Here is a 20,582-nt window from a genome sequence, read left to right as displayed (position 1 = left end):
TTTTCTTCCTGCCATTTTAAGAAATAATTACTGTTACAAGTAAATTACTAGAAACAACAGCTTTGGGGAGCCTGATTCTATTCCTTCTGGTACAAATATTTTTTTTGAAAATGGATGCAAATCACATAATGGCTTTGAATATACTACTGGTCTTAAGGATGAGAAAAAATACTTTTTTTAATGTTATAGATAGTACCAGAAGTATCCCATGGAAATCAGTTCTTTTTCTTATATACTCTGATTAATGAACAAATTCCGGTAGTATGAAAATATTACATTTTATAGAAAAAAGGTATAAAAATCCAAAAATAGTGTAAGACAGTGTTAACATAGTTCAACTACACACTGATTTACATGCAAGTTTATTTCCCTAAAAATCCCATTATGCAGAGGATCAAAGATGGCAACTAGAGGGAGGAAGCAGAAAGTGTGAGCTCCATAAATCAAAAATCTTGCTGAGACACTGGAGCCACACTTGGCAGAAAAAAAACCACCAAGAATAAGCAAAACTCCAATACTCCAAACCCCCAGCCCACACAAAGTTTCTCCATGCCATGTTACACCGAGAAACCAGAAGGGCTCCTGTACCACCAGATGCTGGCTCCAAATCTGCTTGGGAGATGAACACCAACAGGTAAGCAAATAAGTAGCATGTGGTACTCCCACAGCCAACACTGGGATAAACCAGCAGAGCTCCCTGGACAGACTGACCCCAGCCCCGCAAGCAAAACAAAACTGAATAATAAACAAGGAACTAAAAAGGACACACAGCAGAGAGGGCAAGGTGCTTTGAATGCATCAGAGATGAGGGGAGGAGCAAGGAGCTGCTCTCCATGGGAACTTTCAGTAAATAAAGCCTGCAAAAGTAGATGGCTGGCAAGCCTCTCCACCAGACAAGGGGGTGGGGCAGCCCTCCACATGGACTATCAGTAAACAAAGCCCACAAAAGTAGCAGGCTGACAGTAGGTGGCAGATGAACCACTGCCTGAAATAGGGCAGATAGCAGTTCACAAAACTGTCTCCTGACCCAACCACCTGGTGAGACTACGACAAAGCTACTGCTTAAATACTAACACCAGGACTAGATGCAGAAGGAGTAACACCAGAACTACTAAGACTTAAAATTAATTCTTCCTGAACCTGAATCTTTTTTTCTTTTTTCTCTTTCTCTCTAAGTGCTTGTCTTTTTCACTGTTGGTTAGTACACCTTTGCTCCCTGTTGATTTCTTTGGTTCTCTATTTTTTCTTTGTTTTCTTTCTTTTACTTCTTTCTCTTTCTTTCTTGGTTCATTACTTTTACTATTGTAACTTAGCTAACACTAAATTACACATAGAACAGGGAAAGAAACAGCACAAAGTGGAATGATGGGAAAATGAAAAAGGGATGGAAACCATTCTCCACCCAAAAATAAATTTATACAGGATTCAGAGGGAAATGAAGAAAATGGATACCCAGTTCCAGACCCTAACAAAACAAAGATAGACTATCCCAAGGAACCCAACAAAGCCCACAGGAACACCCTGAAAGAAGAAATCCCTGAGAATTTCATGGAGATATTACTAGATAAGGTCAACCAAAATGTACAGGAGGCACTCAAGAAATTCCAAAACAATAAAAGTAAAGAATATGAGAACACAAAAAAACAAATAAGTGAACTCATAGGAGCCCTAAATAAATACCAAAGTGAAACAGAGAACACCATAAATAGAGAGATAAATGAATTAAGGACAAAAATTGACAATATTAAACAGGTAGTGACCCATGATATGGGAAACCTCAGAAAAAAAATGAAACAGAAATACAAAACACAATGGAAGACCACTCCAGCAGACTAGAACAAGCAGAGGACAGAATCTCAGAACTTGAAGAGGAAATGGAGATTAAAGGAAAAACTGAAGAACTATTAATCAAACAACTCAAAACTTGTGAAAAGAATATGAAAGAACTCACCGATTCCATCAAAAGACCAAACCTGAGAATCATGGGTATTTAAGAAGGAGAAGAGGTGTGAGCAAAAGGAATTCATAATATATTCAACAAAATAATAACAGAAATTTTCCCAAATCTAGAGAAAACTATGCCCATTCAGGTACAGGAAGTGTCCCGGACACCAAACAGACTTGACCAAAATAGAACTACCCCATGGCATATTATCATTAAAATAACAAGGCAGAGAATAGAGAAAGAATACTGAAGGCTGTAAGAGAGAAATAACAAATAAGATGCAAAGGTAAACCCATTAAAATCACGGCAGATTTCTCAACAGCAACATTAAAACCAAGAAGAGTATAGAGTGAGGTATTCCAGGCACGGAATGAAAATAACTTCAACCCTAGGATACTCCTCTACCCAGCAAAACTATCATTCAAAATAGGCTTCCATGATAAGCAGAAACTAAAACAATATATGACAACCAAGCCACAACTATAAAAGATTCTTCAAAGAATCCTGCACATAGAAAATGAAAGCATACAAAACCATGAAAGGACAGGCAATACCAAACCACAGGAGAAGAAAAGGCAAGAAAGTAGAAAGTAACATTGATTTAACTGCACACAACCAAACCCTAAAACAAAAAAGACAACTAAATGACAGGAATCACCACATACCTATCAATACTAACACTGAATGTTAATGGACTTATTCCCTCATCAAAAGACACTGTTTGGCAAACTGGATTAAAAAGGAAGATCCAACAATCTGTTGCTTACAGAAAACTATCTTGTTGACAAAAACAAACACTGGCTTAGGGTGAAAGGCTGGAAGAAGATTTAATAAGCCATTGGACCCCCAAAACAAGCAGGAGTAGCAATAGTTATTTTGGACACAGTAGACTTCAAACCCACATTGATCAAACGAGATAAAGAAGGACATTCCATACTAATAAAAGGGGAAATACACCAACAGGAAATAACAGTTATCAACCTATATGCACCCAAAGTCAATGCACCTAATTTCATCAAACATACGCTGAAGGACCTAAAAACATATATAGACTCCAACCCAGTGGTAGTGGTAGACTTTCATACCCCACTATCACCACTAGATAGATCATCCAACAAAAATCAATAAAGAAATTCTAGAACTAAGTCACACCATAGATCAAATGGACCTATCTGATGTCTACAGAATATTTCATCCAACTTCTGCACAATATCCATGGAATCTTCTACAAAATTGATCATATCTTAGGGCTCAAAGCAAGCCCTAAGATAAGAAAATAGAAAGAATCCCATGCATTCTGTTTGATAACAGTGCATTAAAACTAGAACTCAACAACAAAAATGATAGTAAAAAACATGCAAGCAATTGGAAGCTGAACAACACATTGCTCAGTGATCAAAGGGTCATTGATGAAATAAAAGAGGAAATTAAAAGGTTCCTGGAAGTTAATGAAAATGAAAACACGACCTACCAGAGCCTATGGGACACAGCAAAGGCAGTCCTGAGAGGAAAGTTTATAGCCATGAGTGCATATATTAAAAAGACTGAAAGATCCCAAATCAATGACCTAATGATACATCGCAAACTCCTAGAAAAACAAGAACAAGCAAATAACAAAACAAGCAGAAAGAGAAAAATAAAATAAGGGCTGAAATCAATGAAATAGAAACCAAAAAAAACATACAAAGAATCAATGAAACAAATAGCAGGTTCTTTGAAAAAATAAATAAGATTGACAGACCCTTGGCAAACCTGACTAAAATGAGGAGAGAAAAACCCAAATCAGTAAAATCAGAAATTCAAAAGGGAAGATAGCAACAAACACCACTGAAATCCAGGAAATCATCAGAGACGACTTTGAGGACCTATATTCTAATAAATTTGAAAATCTTGAATAAATGGACAGATTTCTAGATACTTACGACTATCCAAAACTGAACCAAGAGGACATTAATCACCTGAATAGATCTATAACACAAAGTGAAATTGAAGCAGTAAAAAAGAGACTCTCAAAAAAGAAAAGTCCAGGACCTGATGGATTCTCTGCTGAATTCTATCAGACATTTAAAGAACTAACACCAACCCTCCTTAAATTGTTCTATGAAATAGAAAGGGAAGAAAAACTGCCTAAATCATTTTATGAAGCCAGTATTACACTCATCCCAAAACCAGACAAAGATACCTCCAAAAAGGAGAACTATAAGCCAATTTCCTTAATGAACATCGATTTAAAATCCTCAATAAAATAATGGCAAACCAAATCCAACAACACATCAGAAAGATCATACACTGTGACCAACTCGGCTTCATCCCAGGGATGCAGGGGTGGTTCAACATATGAAAATCTATAAATGCAATACATCACATCAATAGAATCAAAGACAAAAACCACTTGATCATCTCAATAGATGCAGAAAAAGCCTTCAACAAGATCCAACACCACTTCATAATAAAAGCTGTAAGAAAACTAGGAATAGAAGGAAAGTAACTCAACATTCTAAAGGCTATATATGACAAACCTACAGCCAACATCATACTTAATGGTGAAAAACTGAAACCATTTCCCCTAAAATCAGGAACTAGACAAGGGTGCCCACTCTCTCCAATCCTATTCAACATAGTCCTGGAATTCCTAGCCAGAGCAATTAGGAAAGAAGAAATAAAAGGAATACAACAAGGTAAAGAAACTGTCAAAATATCCGTATTTGCAGATGACATGATTCTATACCTTAAAGACCCAAAACACTCTACCCAAACACTCCTAGACACCATAAACAGCTACAGCAAGGTGGCAGGATACAAAATCAACTTACAAAAATCATTAGCTTTTCTATACACCAACAATGAACAAATTGCGAAAGAATATATGGAAACAATTTCATTTACAATAACCTAAAAAAAAAATCAAATACCTAGGAGTAAACTTAACAAAGGATGTGAATGACCTCTACAAAGAGAACTACAAACCTCTGAAGAAAGAGATCAAGGAAGACTACAGAAGCTGGAAAGATCTCCTGTGCTCATGGATTGGTAGAATCAACATAGTAAAAATGGCTATACTACCAAAAGCAATCTACGTATTCAATGAAGTCCCATAAAAAACCCAATGACATTCATCACAGAAATTGAAAAACTACCCTAAAATTCATTTGGAAACACAAGAGACTGGGAATTAGCCAAGGCAATACTGAGCAAAAAGAGCAATGCTGGAGGTATCACAATACTTGACTTCAAACTATATTGCAAAGCAATAGCAATAAAAATAGCATGGTACTGGCACAAAAACAGACATGAAGACCAGTGGAACAGAATAGAGGACCCTGATGTGAATCCACACAACTATACTCACCTCATTTTTGACAAAGTTGCCAAAAATATATGATGGAGAAAAGACAGTCTCCTCAGCAAATGTTGCTGGGAAAAATGGTTATCCGTCTGCAAGAAACTGAAACAAGATCCATGTTTATCACACTGTACTAGTATCAACTCAAAATGGATCATGGACCTTAATATCAGACCTGAAACTCTGACATTAGTACAGGAAGTAGGAGGAAACACTGTGGAAGTAATAGGTATAGGCAAGGTCTTCCACAATAGAACCCCAGTAGTCCAGCAACTAAGAGAAAGGATGGACAAATGAGACTTCATAAAATTAAAAAGCTTTGCATAACAAAAGAAATGGTCTGTAAACTGAAGAGACCACCCACAGAGTGGGAAAAAATATTTACTAGGTACACATCAGACAAAAGACTGATAACCAGAATATGCAGGGAACTGAAAAAAACTAAACTCTCCCAAAATTAATGAATCAATAAAGAAATGGGCAACTGAACCAAACAGAACTTTCTCAAAACAAGAAATTCAAATGGCCAAAAAACACATGAAAAAATGCTCACCATCTCTAGCCATAAAGGAAATGCAAATCAAAACCACACTAAGATTCCACCTCACCCCTGTTAGAATAGCCATAATAAAAAACGCCACCAACAGCAGGTATTGGCGAGGATGTGGGGAAAAAGTAACCTTTGTAATACTGCTGGTGGGAATGCAAGCTTGTTCAACCACTCTGGAAAACAATATGGAGGCTTCTTAAAAATCTAAACATAGATCTGCCATATGATCCACCAATCCCACTCGTGGGGATATACCCAAAGGAATGTGACTCAGGTTACTCCAGAGGACTGCACACCCATGTTTATTGCAGCACTATTCACAATAGCCAAGTTATGGAAACAGTCAAGATGCCCCACTTCTGACAAATGGATTGAGAAAATGTGGTATTTATACACAATGGAATTCTACTCAGCCATGAAGAAGAATGAAATCTTATGATTTGCAAATAAATGGATGGAACTGGAGAACATCATTCCTAAAAGCGTTAGCCAGGCTCAGAAGACCAAAAATTGCATGTTCTCCCTCATATGTGGACTTTAGATCTAGGGCAAATGTAGCAATGCTGTTGGACTTGGGTCACATACCAAGGGGAGAACACATACGGGAGGAATGGGGAATATGTAGGAAATCCAAAACTTGAAAGTGTTTGATGTCCCCACTGCAGAGGAGCTAATACAGTAACCTTAAAATGACAGAGGTCAATATGGGAAGGTGACCGGGAAGTAGTGAAGAGGTCAAGCAGAGATGAATATATTTGGGTTGTAATACACACTTGTGCATGGAAGCAATGCTAGAAATCTCTCTCTATAGCTATCTTTATCTCAATCTAGCAAAAACGCTATGTCTTTGTTATTATTGCTTATGTCTACTCTTCAACAAAGTTGAAGAAAAGGCCAGAACAGGTTCTGCCTGGAAGCGAGTGGGGTGGGGGGAAGGAGGGGGTGGCCCAAACAATGTATGTACATATGAATAAATGAATAAAAAAAAGGAAATTAAAAAAAGCAAAATCTTGATTTTTCCCCCGATTTCTATATCATATCTTCCTTATTTTTTCTTTTATCTCAGGAAATACCCTTCACTTGTTCAAGCTTACATAGGAAACCTCCTTGAATGTCCTTTACTCCCATCCTTGCCAGCCTCTAGTAACCAACCCATTAGAAAATCTTATTTACTTTAGTTCCAAAGTATATCCCAATCCACCCACTACCTCCACATCCACCATCCCCAACTCACTCTAAGCCTTTATCTCTCTCAATTAGTATGTTGAAATATCCTCCTAATGAATCCCCTTGCACCATTGTTGATACCACACAATCTACTCTGCACTCAAGCACAAATATTATCTTTTCCTAAATACATTTCTGATAATGTAACTCTCCCTCTTAAAGCACTCTACTGGCTTCCTGTTGCACCTAGTTTAAAATTCATGATGTCCAATGACCTGTTTTACCAGGTCCTTTCTGTATCCTTCCATCATCTCTATACATTCAAACTTGTTTCTAACTTGTCTTGTTTGTGCTTCTCACAGCCTAAGCATGTCTCTCCCATTTTCTGGTTGTTACCATGTTGGGAACAAATCATCAATTTGTTATCTCCATAGAGGTCTTGTTTGATGAACTCTCTCAATGTTGCCTCTAATCTTTGTCACCTGATCATATCACTTTATATTTTGCATAGTCCTTACCTCTATTGGGATTTCTTTTTTTTTTTTTTAATGGGGTTTTCCCATTAAAAAGATGGTGACTTTTGGATTGAATTTTATGTATTTTGTTGTATGTTTTTTTTTCAAACACAAAAGGACTATCTTTATTAAATGAGCAAAAATTAGAACATTGAAGAAAATTAATGTCATTAAAATTCTAAATTTGATTAGTTACATTTTGGCTACCTTTTTTTTATTTTTTCATTTTTCTTTTATTATTCATATGTGCATACAAGGCTTGGTTCATTTCTCCCCCCTGCCCCCACCCCCTCCCTTACCACCCACTCCGCCCCCTCCCTCTCCCCCGCCTCAATACCCAGCAGAAACTATCTTGCCCTTATTTCTAATTTTGTTGTAGAGAGAGTATAAGCAATAATAGGAAGGAACAAGGGGTTTTGCTGGTTGAGATAAGGATAGCTATACAGGGAGTTGACTCACATTGATTTCCTGTGCGTGGGTGTTACCTTCTAGGTTAATTCTTTTTGATCTAACCTTTTCTCTAGTACCTGTTCCCCTTTTCCTATTGGCCTCAGTTGCTTTAAGGTATCTGCTTTAGTTTCTCTGCGTTAAGGGCAACAAATGCTAGCTAGTGTTTTAGTTGTCTTACCTATCCTCACCCCTCCTTTGTGTGCTCTCGCTTTTATCATGTGCTCATAGTCCAATCTCTATTGGGATTTCTTAACCCCAACACTATTGATACCCAGGGCTTTGTAATTTTTTTTGGCAGGGAGAGCCAGTGACAGAGGAGAAATAAAGGAATTAATTACAGGAAATGAGAAAGCTGAGGAAATAAGACAATAGAGTATTGGATGACTTATCATATCACCTAGGGATATGATAAAACATCCAAAAATGATGTCAAGAGCAATGCTGAAGAGGTATAATGTGACTTTCAGATAGGCCTTGAATCCCCAATGACATTAATTCTATAGTACATTAAGGGATGTAAATTAAATACATATGAATTTGGGGGGGTTGCATTTGGCAAGCAAAATAAATGATTTTTCCTCGTAGTGCACAACATTCTAAATGGAAGAGAAGAGAACTGCAGGATACTGTTTTAGGAGTATAGGATGGACATGGTGGAAAGTCAAGGCTTAAAAGTAAAATCTAGCTAACAAGTGTAGTTTCATGATACCAACAAAGAGTAGGAGGGAATGAAGATAGTAGAGTTGCAGGGCAGGTTGAAATATTGAAGTTCTTTGAGACTGTAAGTTACCTTTTGATAATCTAAATGGATGATGTAAAAAATTGCTAGGACGGGGTCTGAAAATAGTGAGAAGAGAAGGAAATATTGAGTAACTCAAAGGGTTGGAATGACACTTGAGATTCACTGAAGATGAATGATGAAAAGGACAATATACAGAGAATGGGAGATGGCAAATTAGACACCCAGCAATTTCCTGCATCTCCACTGCTCAGGTGCATGGCTGCATGGAGAGTTGGGTAGCATGGAAAGACAGGGGGAACAACAGTAAATAGTAAGCAGAGACAAGGTGAAATTCAGAAACACTGAACTTTACATTCCTCAAAGAAAACACAGACCCTAACATTGGATGCTAGCCAAAAACAACAGAGAAGGGTAAGAATCCCTCTCTGCAGGGCTTTACTCAAAAGACAAAAGGAAAGCAAGTTCCACAGATGCACAATCCAGCACTCTTCAAAAATACAGTTTAAGACAGAAGGTCTGTGATCTAAATGACAGGCAAACACTGGAGAAGGACCTGCTGCACTTCTGAGCCTGTTCACTGGTGCCATGGCAGGAAATCATCATAAGAGAGGTCTTAAAATCAAAATTTGGGGGATGGAGCAATACCCTATGCACTTTTATTTTTTAAAAAAATTTTATTAATATATAATAGTTGTACATGGGGGAATACATTGTGATGTTTGCATATGTGCTTATAATATATCTTAATTAGATTCACTCTGTCATTCTCTCTTCCCCTCTCTCCCTTTCTTTATACAATTTCAACAGTTTTCATTGTACCATACTGGTACCCACCCTAAGAACACAGGACTTGTTTTATCTTCCTGTCCTTCATTGTTTAAGTGTATATTGACTGTTGAAGGGGATTTCACCCTTGCTATTTCAGACGTGTATATATCATGCTTTAATCAGATTAACCCCCTCTATTAATCTCTCTTTGGCTTTTGCCCTGGTCCCCTATTGTTCAAAGCCTACAGTGCATTGTGTTATATTAAGCTCAAATACAGATGCAATGTTTTGACATTTTTCACTCTTATTTCCAAGTTGCAAAGGCCTCCTCCTTTTCATTAGCTAAGAAGTGACCATTGTCAGAATCAGAGTGGGCCCAATAAACTATGTCAAATGTGGTTGATGGCCTAGGAATATAGATCTATATGGTGGGAAGTATGGGGGAGGAGAAGGTCACTTACATTTGAGAATGGTGGCCCAACACTTGGAAAGAGGAGATCAGCTGTGTGTGAATATGAGTGGGCATGGTGGGTGTGGCGGGGGGAACTAGAAAAGACTGGTATGGCCAGGACACGAAGGCTTACTCCATGCTTAGATTGTGACCCTCCCTTCCAGGATGGATTATGTTTTTATGTTCTTGGAGACATTTGGTAGAAACACAGCCTCTGCTCGTGCATTTCCAATGACCACATGCATATTGGGAGTGCATTTCTGGTATAAGGGCATCCAATCTGTGGGCCATGGGCTTAGCTGGCAGGAGCAGCTTGAGAGTGATTCCTGCTCTCCTCACATCATTAGGCCTGCATATGAAGAACGTTGGTAGGAATTCCACCCATCCGTGGTCATAGTAGTACCTGTCTTGGCAGGAAAGAGGGAGGGCTCAGCCCTTTCTGATCTGACCTGTTTGAAACTCAGAAAACTGCACACTATCATCACTCTACTCATCAAACAAACTGCAACACTGGAAGTTTGGGGGAAAAGCAAAGAATCTCCATTATCCAAGGACCAAGTGTTGACTTTATAATTGTTTTGCTTTGTTCTGTATCTATTTTACTTTCTTTTCTCTACTGTTATTTCTCATACTTTCACCCCATATACTTTTCCTCTTTCCTATCTTGTTGCTTCTTTCTTTTTTCTATTCTTCACCCCCTTTCACTTACTCAATCATTAATATTTTTGCATTTGCTAATTGTTAAATTCCTAGTGTATCCTTTAAGTATCTTAGTTGTCCTCTGACCTTACTAGGGGTATAGTTATTTGCAGTTTTACTTCTACTGTATCTAAATATCTGGCTTGCTTTTGAGTTGTTGCTGTTAGTACTATAGTGTGTTTTCTCTACTCTGAGTGGAATTTGGGATTGAGACCCCAAGAGAAGGCTGCCCACTAAGGAGATACTGCAGACTGAAAAAACATAAAACAGCTAGGCATAAACCTAACCAAAGATGTTAGAGATCTCTACACTGAAAAAGGACAACATAAAGTCTTTACAATATACCATAGTATCCAATAGAAACACTTTTGTCTAAATTTTATCCTTTCTATTTTTTATTTTTTAATTATGCACTTTTAACTTCTACATTCCATTTTTAGTTTTAAGGACAGTTATTTTCACCTTTTCCAGTTCATCACTTTCAAAACTCAATGAATGTTATCAGTCAGTGTGTTCCAGTTTTCAGATGTGTTCACTATTAAAGGTTATGAGTGAAGAGTGGGCAATGTGGCTTAAAAACAGTGTGAGACTACACAAAAAGTGAAAATCCGAAGTAAGTGAACCATCAAAGAGACTTTTCTCTTGACCAACAAATTATACATACATAAACACATACATATGTATACATACATACATATGTTTCATACATATATTATGTATGTAAATACATATATATATATTAGATGTATGTGTATATATATCTCTATTATGAGAGAACTGTAAAGTCATTATTCAGCCTATAGTTAGAATCTTATATTTAATTTTAGATAACTAAAAGTATTAAAAATTAGTTTTAATCCATACATGCATCCTTTTTTTAGCTTTATTGAGAGTTGACTTCAGGGCCTTGTACTTGCTAGGCAAATGCTCTTACCACTTCAGCTACTTTGCCAAGCCTGTTTAGGTTGTTATTTTTGAGATAGGGTCTCTCTTTATGCCTGTGACAGCCTGGACTGTGATCCTCCTATTTGTGCTTTTCACATGGCTGGGGATGACCGGGGCACACCACCTAGCTCAGCCTTGGTTGAGATGGAGTGTCCTGAACTTTTTGCCTGGGTGATCCTCATGATCTCTGCCTTGAGCCACTGCACCCAGCCTCTCAGAATCTACTTTCTAAAAAACAAGTAAACAAAAATTACAGTGATGAAGTTCTCTCTCTTCTCTATGACCGCCTATGGGAATCTGTCAGACCCTAACTTGCACATGACAGTAGGGTCTCTGAGGTCCTTTTCTGCTCAGAATTCCAAGGTAGTTTTGCATAGCTGGTTTAAATGAGCTCCTAAGCTCCAGGTGAGAGTTCAGTTCAGAGGAAGCTTTGTTCCTTATAAGTTGATATATCTGCCTTAACGTTAACCCTGTCTATAAAGACACATCCAAAGAGAGGGCTTTTCCCTCTATAGCTGGTGGAATTCCATTTCTGAGAAGAGAGACTTCATTGCTTCCAGTTGTGCTTGCTACAACCTACTTTGTCAGATGTTTACTGATTCCATACACACCACACTTTACTGATGTCTTTATTTTCCCTCGCAGAAATAATTTACAGACTGTTGTGCAATATCATTACTGAGGTCTGTGCTCTCTGGAAAATATTCAAAGAGATGTGAACTGCAAACATAAGTTATTGCAATGTCTACACATATTTCTTATTGACCAAATTCTTTGCTAAATTACTAGGTTTGTTTTCAAATGATGTATTTTTTTTTGTATATTTATCAAGTGTGCTGAGAGAAAGAAACCAAAACTCCTAAATGAATATTTAGGAGTATTGTGAATATAGTGCAATAGTGGTGATTTGGGAATTGTCTGGAGATATTTTGAATTATCACACTCAGGTGGGAGTAGAGACCAGGATGTCACTAACACTCTAAAGTACATCACCAACAAAGAATTCAGCACAAAATGTTAATTGTGCCACTGTCAAGACACTTACATCTCATATAAGGATAAATATGTACAAATTATTCATAATCATTGTAATATTTTTATAAATCTTTCTTACCTTCTACTTCAAATACTCCAAACCTTTCTCAATGTATCTTTGTATATGTATCTAAAGGACATGTTTTTCCCAGGTTTTTGTTATGTGAGGAGGGGTGGATGCATCCAAAGGCATAGTGTCTTGGTTTGGATTGCACACACAGAGGGGTTTTGAGGAGACATTAAAATAATTCTCACCATAACTTACAACAAGAGTTCCATTTCAAGACAGCAATTTTAACTCAATATTTTAATTCTTTTGCTTAAAAAATTCTTTTGCTTTAAAATTGCAATGAATAGAACTCGATAAATCAAAATATGAAAAATTATATTAGCACCAGTAACAAGTATGTTGCTATTTCTGGGTTAGAGAAATTTTGGGAGTGGTGTAGTGCAGATAGAATGGGGACTGAAGGAAGAATAAATTCCTTTAAGCACATAGAATGACAGTGGGAATCATCACCCTTTCAGGAGGCTGTTCCAAGTGAGGACTGGGGACAGATCACGTGGCTCAGGTCAAAGACCTTTGATAATTGCATCAGTGCAATTGTCAGTGAGGAACACTTATTGAAAGGTTTTGCTCTCACCCTTTCTTTGAAATAAGCAGCTTTAGTAGCCAAAGTAATGCTAACTTTTTGTTGTAACAAACAATCCCCAAATCATAATTATCTTAGTAGCTTAGAACCACAAAGTATTTTGTGGCAGTTCTGTTTCTCCTTTTTGTTCCTCTCAGCTGCTACACTACAGGACATCATCATTCCTTTCTCCATACCCCCTCCATCTTCAAAGACAGACATGGAGCATCATCTTCTTGCTTCAAATCTCTATGACTTCTCCATCTGCCACTGACCAGAAAAAGCTTCCCCTGCTTAAGGGATCAGGTGATCAGATCAGGTAATCTGTCTGTGACCACACAGATGATCTTCCTTTGTTCATAAGAATTAGTAATAGACACAGTGAAGCAATGTCACACCATTTTCATAGGCTCCATCTTTAGTGGGCAATTGTAGAAATTTTCTTCCCTCAGTGCCTAATATAAATAAAAATAATTAATTGCTATGTTATTATGAGTCATGCATAAAATAATCATTGCATGCACAAAGTCTAGCTTGTAACATGTATTCTTAGGTTTCAAGCACCATACTATGCATTTGAAATTATCATGGTTCTGAAATTCTATGTGGCCCAAATTTACTGTCTCAGTTTCTTTTATAGAGATGCTAGATATGTCTTCCTCTTGGAACATTCTCAATCAGATTCTTAGTGCTGCTTTTCTTCATTGGTTAGCCTGCAGAACATACTCAGTTCTTATAATTCAGTACATTGACACTTTCTCATTTAAATGTGCCTCACTAAAATGCTGCCTGATTGTTACAAAATGTCAGTGCAGTTGAGCCAAGTTTAAGAAGTTATTATAATTGCCCAGTTTTTAACATTCCAAAGAGCACTTATTCTACTACTAAAATAAGTAAAGTGATCTATAGCTTTCAATGTGATAGCTTATATGAACTCATTTGTAATTCAAAGAAGTCAAGTGAGTCTGTAGGGCCAGTATTAATGTCTCCTCTTAAAAAATAAGATATCTGGACCTCTTTGCCAAGATCTCAGGTGAATATTGATTGTGGTGTATGATGTCTATAAATAAGAAAGGTACAAGAAACACTAGAATCAAAGTAAAGACCTTTTATGTAGCTGCCTTCAAATCTTCAATTAGCTACCAATAGTATTCATAGGTGCTCATTTTGGCAGCACATATACTAAAATTGGAACAAATAATACTCATGGCAACAACAACAAAAACTCACATAAATTGTAAGGTTAACTTTTAAAATTTTAAGGTGTTGTAGGCTCACTGATTGGAAGGTTATAACATGCATAGACATGGTAAATTAAGGTCTATGAAGTTTTTGTGCTTTGTGTATCATTAAAAAACACACACAAATTAAGAAGTGATTCAAATTTGTATGTAAATGTATATATTTAAATGTTCACTGACTTAATCATTCAAATTTTTATAACTAGTATTTATCTTCACAGGTTTCAAATGTTCTTTTTAGTCTCAGTAGACAAAACATTTACTGTACAATATAAAGTCTGCAAAATGTCAAAAAAGAAAAAGGAGAATCAGTGAATTAAGATCAGATTTAAACAGCCAGTTACAAAAAGCGAATACTGTCCTGCTGGGTAATGAATTGATTTCCTTATTTATACTTTACCCAATCAAGAAGATAGCAAAATAGTGTTTTGAAATTCAGGGAAATAAAATCAATCTCTGAACCATCCTCAGAAATATAAGCAATTCTATTGTAAGTACATTTTAAACTGTGAAAATGAGATTTGGTTGCTGGCACCATGTGCATGGTTAATTTGCCTTCCGGCTCATCCTTGCTCTCACAGACTTCACCTACCGGCCAAATTGTAAGAAATATTGAGAAAAATATTAAATGAGTTTCAAAATTATTCAGTGGTACATCTGAGATAAGGTACATTAGTGCTATAGAATATTGTCTTTAAAAGAGTCACAAGCCATTATGGTTTGGGTATGAAATGTCTTCCATGTGTGTTGAATACGTGGTCTCCAGCAGGTGGCTCTATCGTGGGAGGTGGTGGAAACTTCAAGAGGTGGAACCTATTGGAGGAAGTAGTAGATTATACTTGGTTCCAGTCCTTTTTCTCTCTCTGCTCCCTGTCCATCATGAGGGGAAGAACATCCTTCATCACGCTCCTGCCGCCCTGATGTTCTGCTTCCCCGTGTGCATAAAATCGATGGATCCAAGTACTACAAATGGAAATCTCTCAAACCTTGGGCTAAAATAAATCCTCTTTTCAGTTGTTTTGTAGGTATTTTGTCACAGTGACACCAAAGTCTAACTAATATGTAGGCTCGAAGAGAAACAGAGTATTTGGAGCTCTAAGGCTCTTCCTGAGGCAGGAGCTTCCACTTCATGGAAGGATCAAGTTCCTCATCCAAATCATCCAGCTCCTGCTCCTTGGAGAGCTCCAGGAAGACCTGTAACAGTAGAAAAATAACAAGAGGAACAAAAGAATGCTTCTATAGATAGAAAGAGGAAATGGTATGTGTATTGTACACCTATATTCCACAGGTGGTATAACAATCACTGACCCACCTGCTCCAGGGTGGACTGTGAAAGGCTGTACTCCTCCAAGTTGAAGCTCTGTTTAACTGTGTAAGGATGAATATACAGAATATAAATTAAAAGTTCATATACTTTTTACTTAGGTAATGTTACCAAGTAATGTACAAAAAGTATATATGAGTAGATTTTAAATATAAGGTAACAAATATTCTTGGATTAAATATTGGAAAATAAATATACCATATTGCCACATAATAGCATAGAAATACTGTCCAATTTCCTCAGAGTTTTGTTAGAGGCACCAGAAGACAATATAAGAAAACAGTATAAGAGGTTCCAGAACACCAACGCAGGATAAACTAAGACAGAGTTCTGTCTGTACTGCAAAATGACCTGTGCCCCCTACATCTGCCCTCATTCCTTTCTATCTACAGAGGCTGATATTAAAAGATGTCTCCTGGTGAATTCTAACAATGAAAATACCAGCAGGGAGGACAGAGGAGAGGGACGGTCACAGCACTTACTCTTTTTCTTCTTCTCTGACATCAAATGTGTCCCTTCATTGAAGGCCATTATTTCTCTCAAGGTGATAAATTCTACATGACTTCCTATATCTGTCTTTTTGGACCTAATGGTGATGATAGTTTTGTTGGTTTTAACCTCAGGATATTGCACTGCAACTGTACTCTGTCAGGAGGCCCTGATGCTACATTATATTGCTAAAGATGAAACCAACCTTGCTGCCATGTTATTTCTTCTCCCTTTACCTTTCACTCCACCCAGAGAGTTCCAGGAAATCAGCATAGGAGGGAAGTAGAATAAGAGGTAAAACTGACCATCCCATGTTTCTAGCTGTAGATCTCCATATTGGAGGCAAGTCTGACCAGGGAGAGGCCTGTGATGCCAGAGTTTTGCTGAGTATGCATTACCCAAATGTGATCTTGTGGTATGAAAGAATGAATCTATATAACAGGACAAAAGATCAGTCATGGAACGTGTGTATTGTTTGCACAGTACTGGGGCTAGCTCATTTGAGGAATGTATTGCAGCTGAGAATATAATAGTACCTAGTGACACTTGGAGAAAATGAATGCTATCTACGTTTTCACATTTTGTACTTTGTGTTGTCTTCACATAATGGGGTAGGAAATTGTCATAAAAAGTGTTTTTTCCCTCCTAAATGAGCATGACAATTTTAGTAAATTAAGCAGAATGGAAGGAATTTGGGGTAAAGAACATTGTTGAAAGCAGAAACATTAGAAGGCTTTTAAATAAAGGTTCTTTTGTACTCTAGGAAGGCAACCTTCCAGGAACATCAGTCTCTCTGCTACTAACCCATTACAAAATACTTCTTGTTTATCACAGCCCACTGTGGGAATACTTCCCAATGAAATGATGCAATTCTGGCCAAAATGATCAGTATAGAAAATAGATCAAGATGAATAAAGAAAACTTATCTGGGTGGTTCTTAATGCAATGAAGGCAGGTGGCAAGTTAGAAGGTGCAACTCAAGAGTACTCATGGGAGAGTGTGCAACACATGGTGTTTTTCACACTAACATGACAGGTAAAAACCAACTCCATATGTTAGATCAATGGCATATGCCAAAACCAAAATCCAAGGGCCTACAAAAGAGTCATGGATTAGCTCAGCAGAACAGAAAGAGGAACTCCCTCATCGGCAGCTAATGCTATCCAAGAATACCTCAAGACAAAACAAGTTTGTATGTTTTTCTTTCTATAAATGTGTGGTTACTCCAGTTTCAAGACTCAGTAATCTCTTTCCTCCAGAGTCTTGTTCAGTTAGGGCAAGTTTCTCTACCTCAGCACACATGATATTTTGGTCAAATCACTTGTTCTTGTGGGGAATGGGCTTTGCATTATAAGATATTTAGAATCATCCATGGCCTTGACTCTCAAAATGTCAGTTGTTCCCTGTTGTCCTACCTCTATTTGTCAAAGCCAAATATATCCCCACACATTGCCAAATCACCCCTTATTAAAACAACTGGATTATAAATCTTAGTGACTTATTTATGATGAAATATCACAATTCTATGTTTGTATATTTTTTAATGCTATTTTGACTTTGTCTCAGAGACTTCCTCTAAACAGTCACTTACCTATCTCCAGTTTGAAGAAAGCCTGTGATAAAGGTCATACATCTTCAACAGACAACTTATTGGCCATCAGGGAGGAGTACCTGTGAAGAAGTGAGAGTGAGACTCATCTCGAGGTTTCAAGGTCACAACCTGGGATGGGTGCTGGTCTGAAAAGGAGCAACAGTCTTGTCCACAATTTGTTTAAATAGTCACATCTATATGGTCTTGGAAATAACCCCAGCATAAATGCTCTTTGATCAATAAGAAGTCAATCCACTAAGAGAAGGCCTGGGAGACAAGGAAGGAAATAGACAGCACCTATGCCTTAAGAAGGCAGCAAACAAAATTACATATCTTTCTCCTCACTGAGAAGAGAAAAACTTTTAAGCAAAAGAGAACTAGGTTCAACTCCAGGCTCCACCACTAGTTATTTGGTATTACTTAACCTACTTACACTTAAAATGCTGTTACCTATACTAATGAAAATGTTGGAACACCATTCACCGAACTTTAATGGATGCCTGGTACTGAGGCATGGGCTTTATTCAGGGTTCTCCTTTAGTAGGAGATGGTTTAATGCCCTAGACAGGGCTACTGAGGTTATCTAAGCACATGTGTAGAATAGAACCTGGTACATTATATGGTCCTTATAAATGGTAATTCCTTTAACAGTCAGCCTCCAGGCTGGGCACAGTGGCTCATGCCTGCAATCCCAGCTACTTGAGAGGCAGAGATCAGGATTGTGGTTTGAGGCAGCTCAAGCAAAAAAGCAAGTGAGACCCTATCTCAACAAAAACAACAAAAGAAAAACAAACAACAGAAACACACCTGGATGTAGTGGCACACACTTGCAAACTCCAGCTATGCAGGAAGCATAGCCCAAGATGACTCCGGCATAAATATGAGCCCCTATCCCAAAAACACCTAAATCAAAAAAGGGCTGGGGTGTGGCTCAAGTGGTGGAGCACCCGCACAGGCTCTGGTTCAAACCTAGTACCACCAAAAACAAAAGTGTCAGCCTCCAGATCAGCACTTTGTTGTCTTATTTTTCTTCTGTGGTGGTTCTTGGAACTCTTTTTCTAGTAATTAAAATACTGGCAATTAGCACAAAGCTAAAAAATAAATGAAAGAATAAAGCTTTTATTTCTCATGCTTTTTTTTAATAGAAAAGCCAACCGGAGACCAAGATAAAACAAAACACTCATGTTTACCTTTCCTGCCGAGCAGCCTGGGGGAAAAGTCTCAGAATTTCCTCATGGAGGGGCTCTACCTGTGCGAGGGTCTTCACCTTCATTTCCAGCAGGTATTCTTTGCCGAATTTGCTTTTTAGATGTTGGATAGAGCCGATACACCTGGAGGCAGGAGGAGGATGAAGTAAAGCAAGGCAAGCAGGGAAATCTATTGCCTTTGCTGTCATCTGGAGGCCAAGAGCAGGGCTGAGAAGGGCTGGGAGCAGCCTCTCCGGCTCTTCAGAGTGGTAATAACAGAGCAGGTAACCTGGGGGCCAAGTGCAGGCCTGGATGGGGACTCACCTCAGCCTTCCAGACACCATGATGGCCACCCGATTGCACACGGCCTCAGACTCTGCCATGTAGTGGGTGGTCAGGAGGGCGCCCCGCTCTGTGTTTCTGATGGTGGCCTGGATTGCCTGTCTAGAGATACATCAAAGGGACATGATAACTAAAGGGAACACTCAAGGTATTGTGGAATTTTTTGTAAAAAAGAAATTTCCTTTATCACACATATGAAACAAAAAGTGGACTCACACTAGAGCAAAGATGGGATTTTTGTAGGAATGACAGGTGTGGAAATAAGTGTTAGAGCATGTAATTTAGAAAATGGCTTGCGATGAACATAGAGGATGTTAGTGGGCAAAAAGGCTGTTTTTATAAAAATGCTCTTACCAGAGCATTTATGAGAAGACAGAGGGAAGAAAGACAGAAAATGAGAATCATTAAAATATGTGATAATTATAACATATATTATAAAGGTACAAAATGACAGATTGTAAAATTTCCAAAAATAATTAAGTATTATATTAAGGACTTGGGATGCTTACTTTACCCTCAATAAGAATTGTGTGCTAAGTGATGTTGCAGAAAGATTTAAAGCTCCAACAATTAATTTGATAACATATGCCCCATGCATACCCAGAAGACCTAAGTCGAAAACAAAATTCTTAGAATGTACATTAGGTTGGAAGAATACAGCTTTTTCTCTTTAATGAGAACTGTTGGTTGAGATATGAAATTGGTATTTTTTCTTAGTGTTGCTTTTCTTGATGATGGATAAATATCTTTCTGTTTTTAAGCCAAAACCAAAATGATTTTGAAGGTCAGTTGCTACAGGATTCAAAAATCCCCATAGGGTTTGCCCTTGATATCTCCTCACCACATTTGCTGCTGCCCTTCAGGGTCCATCCTGGTGGATGGCTCATCCAGAAGCACCACTGACGGGTTCCCCAGGATGCTCAGCATGAAGCACAGCTGGAATGAGAGGGACAGACTGTGGGGCACCGGTCTGAGGGGTGCACAGAGCCACATGGAGCCCTGGCCGTACCTTTCTCTTTACTCCCTCAGACAGGGTCTTCACGGGGGCCTTCAGCTGGTCCTGCAGCTTGAGCACGTCCACCAGCCTGGAGGAAACACAGTGAGTCAATCTTTATTATGTAAGAGCAGTGGGGAATGCATGTGGGAGAATAATCAAGTCAAAACAC

The 20,582-nt window shown here is 38.0% G+C and overlaps 1 protein-coding gene across 1 annotated transcript in view; it reads right to left on the bottom strand.

Moving 5' to 3' along the window:
- Positions 1 to 14,335: 14,335 nt before the first annotated feature.
- Abca9 (ATP binding cassette subfamily A member 9) overlaps positions 14,336 to 20,582 on the bottom strand; it is a 64,352-nt gene continuing 58,105 nt past the window's right edge. Inside the window, 7 exon segments of the mRNA XM_074045264.1 lie at positions 14,336 to 15,677; positions 15,796 to 15,851; positions 17,888 to 17,967; positions 19,078 to 19,218; positions 19,399 to 19,518; positions 20,258 to 20,352; positions 20,426 to 20,501. Of these exon segments, the coding sequence (XP_073901365.1) occupies positions 15,579 to 15,677; positions 15,796 to 15,851; positions 17,888 to 17,967; positions 19,078 to 19,218; positions 19,399 to 19,518; positions 20,258 to 20,352; positions 20,426 to 20,501 (667 nt within the window). The 3' untranslated portion in view covers positions 14,336 to 15,578.

Source organism: Castor canadensis, chromosome 11 (genome assembly GCF_047511655.1).
Source record: "Castor canadensis chromosome 11, mCasCan1.hap1v2, whole genome shotgun sequence".
Classification (NCBI taxonomy): domain Eukaryota; kingdom Metazoa; phylum Chordata; class Mammalia; order Rodentia; family Castoridae; genus Castor; species Castor canadensis.
The sequence above is the reverse complement of the archived record's forward strand: the minus strand, read 5'-3'. Positions and strand labels throughout refer to the sequence as shown.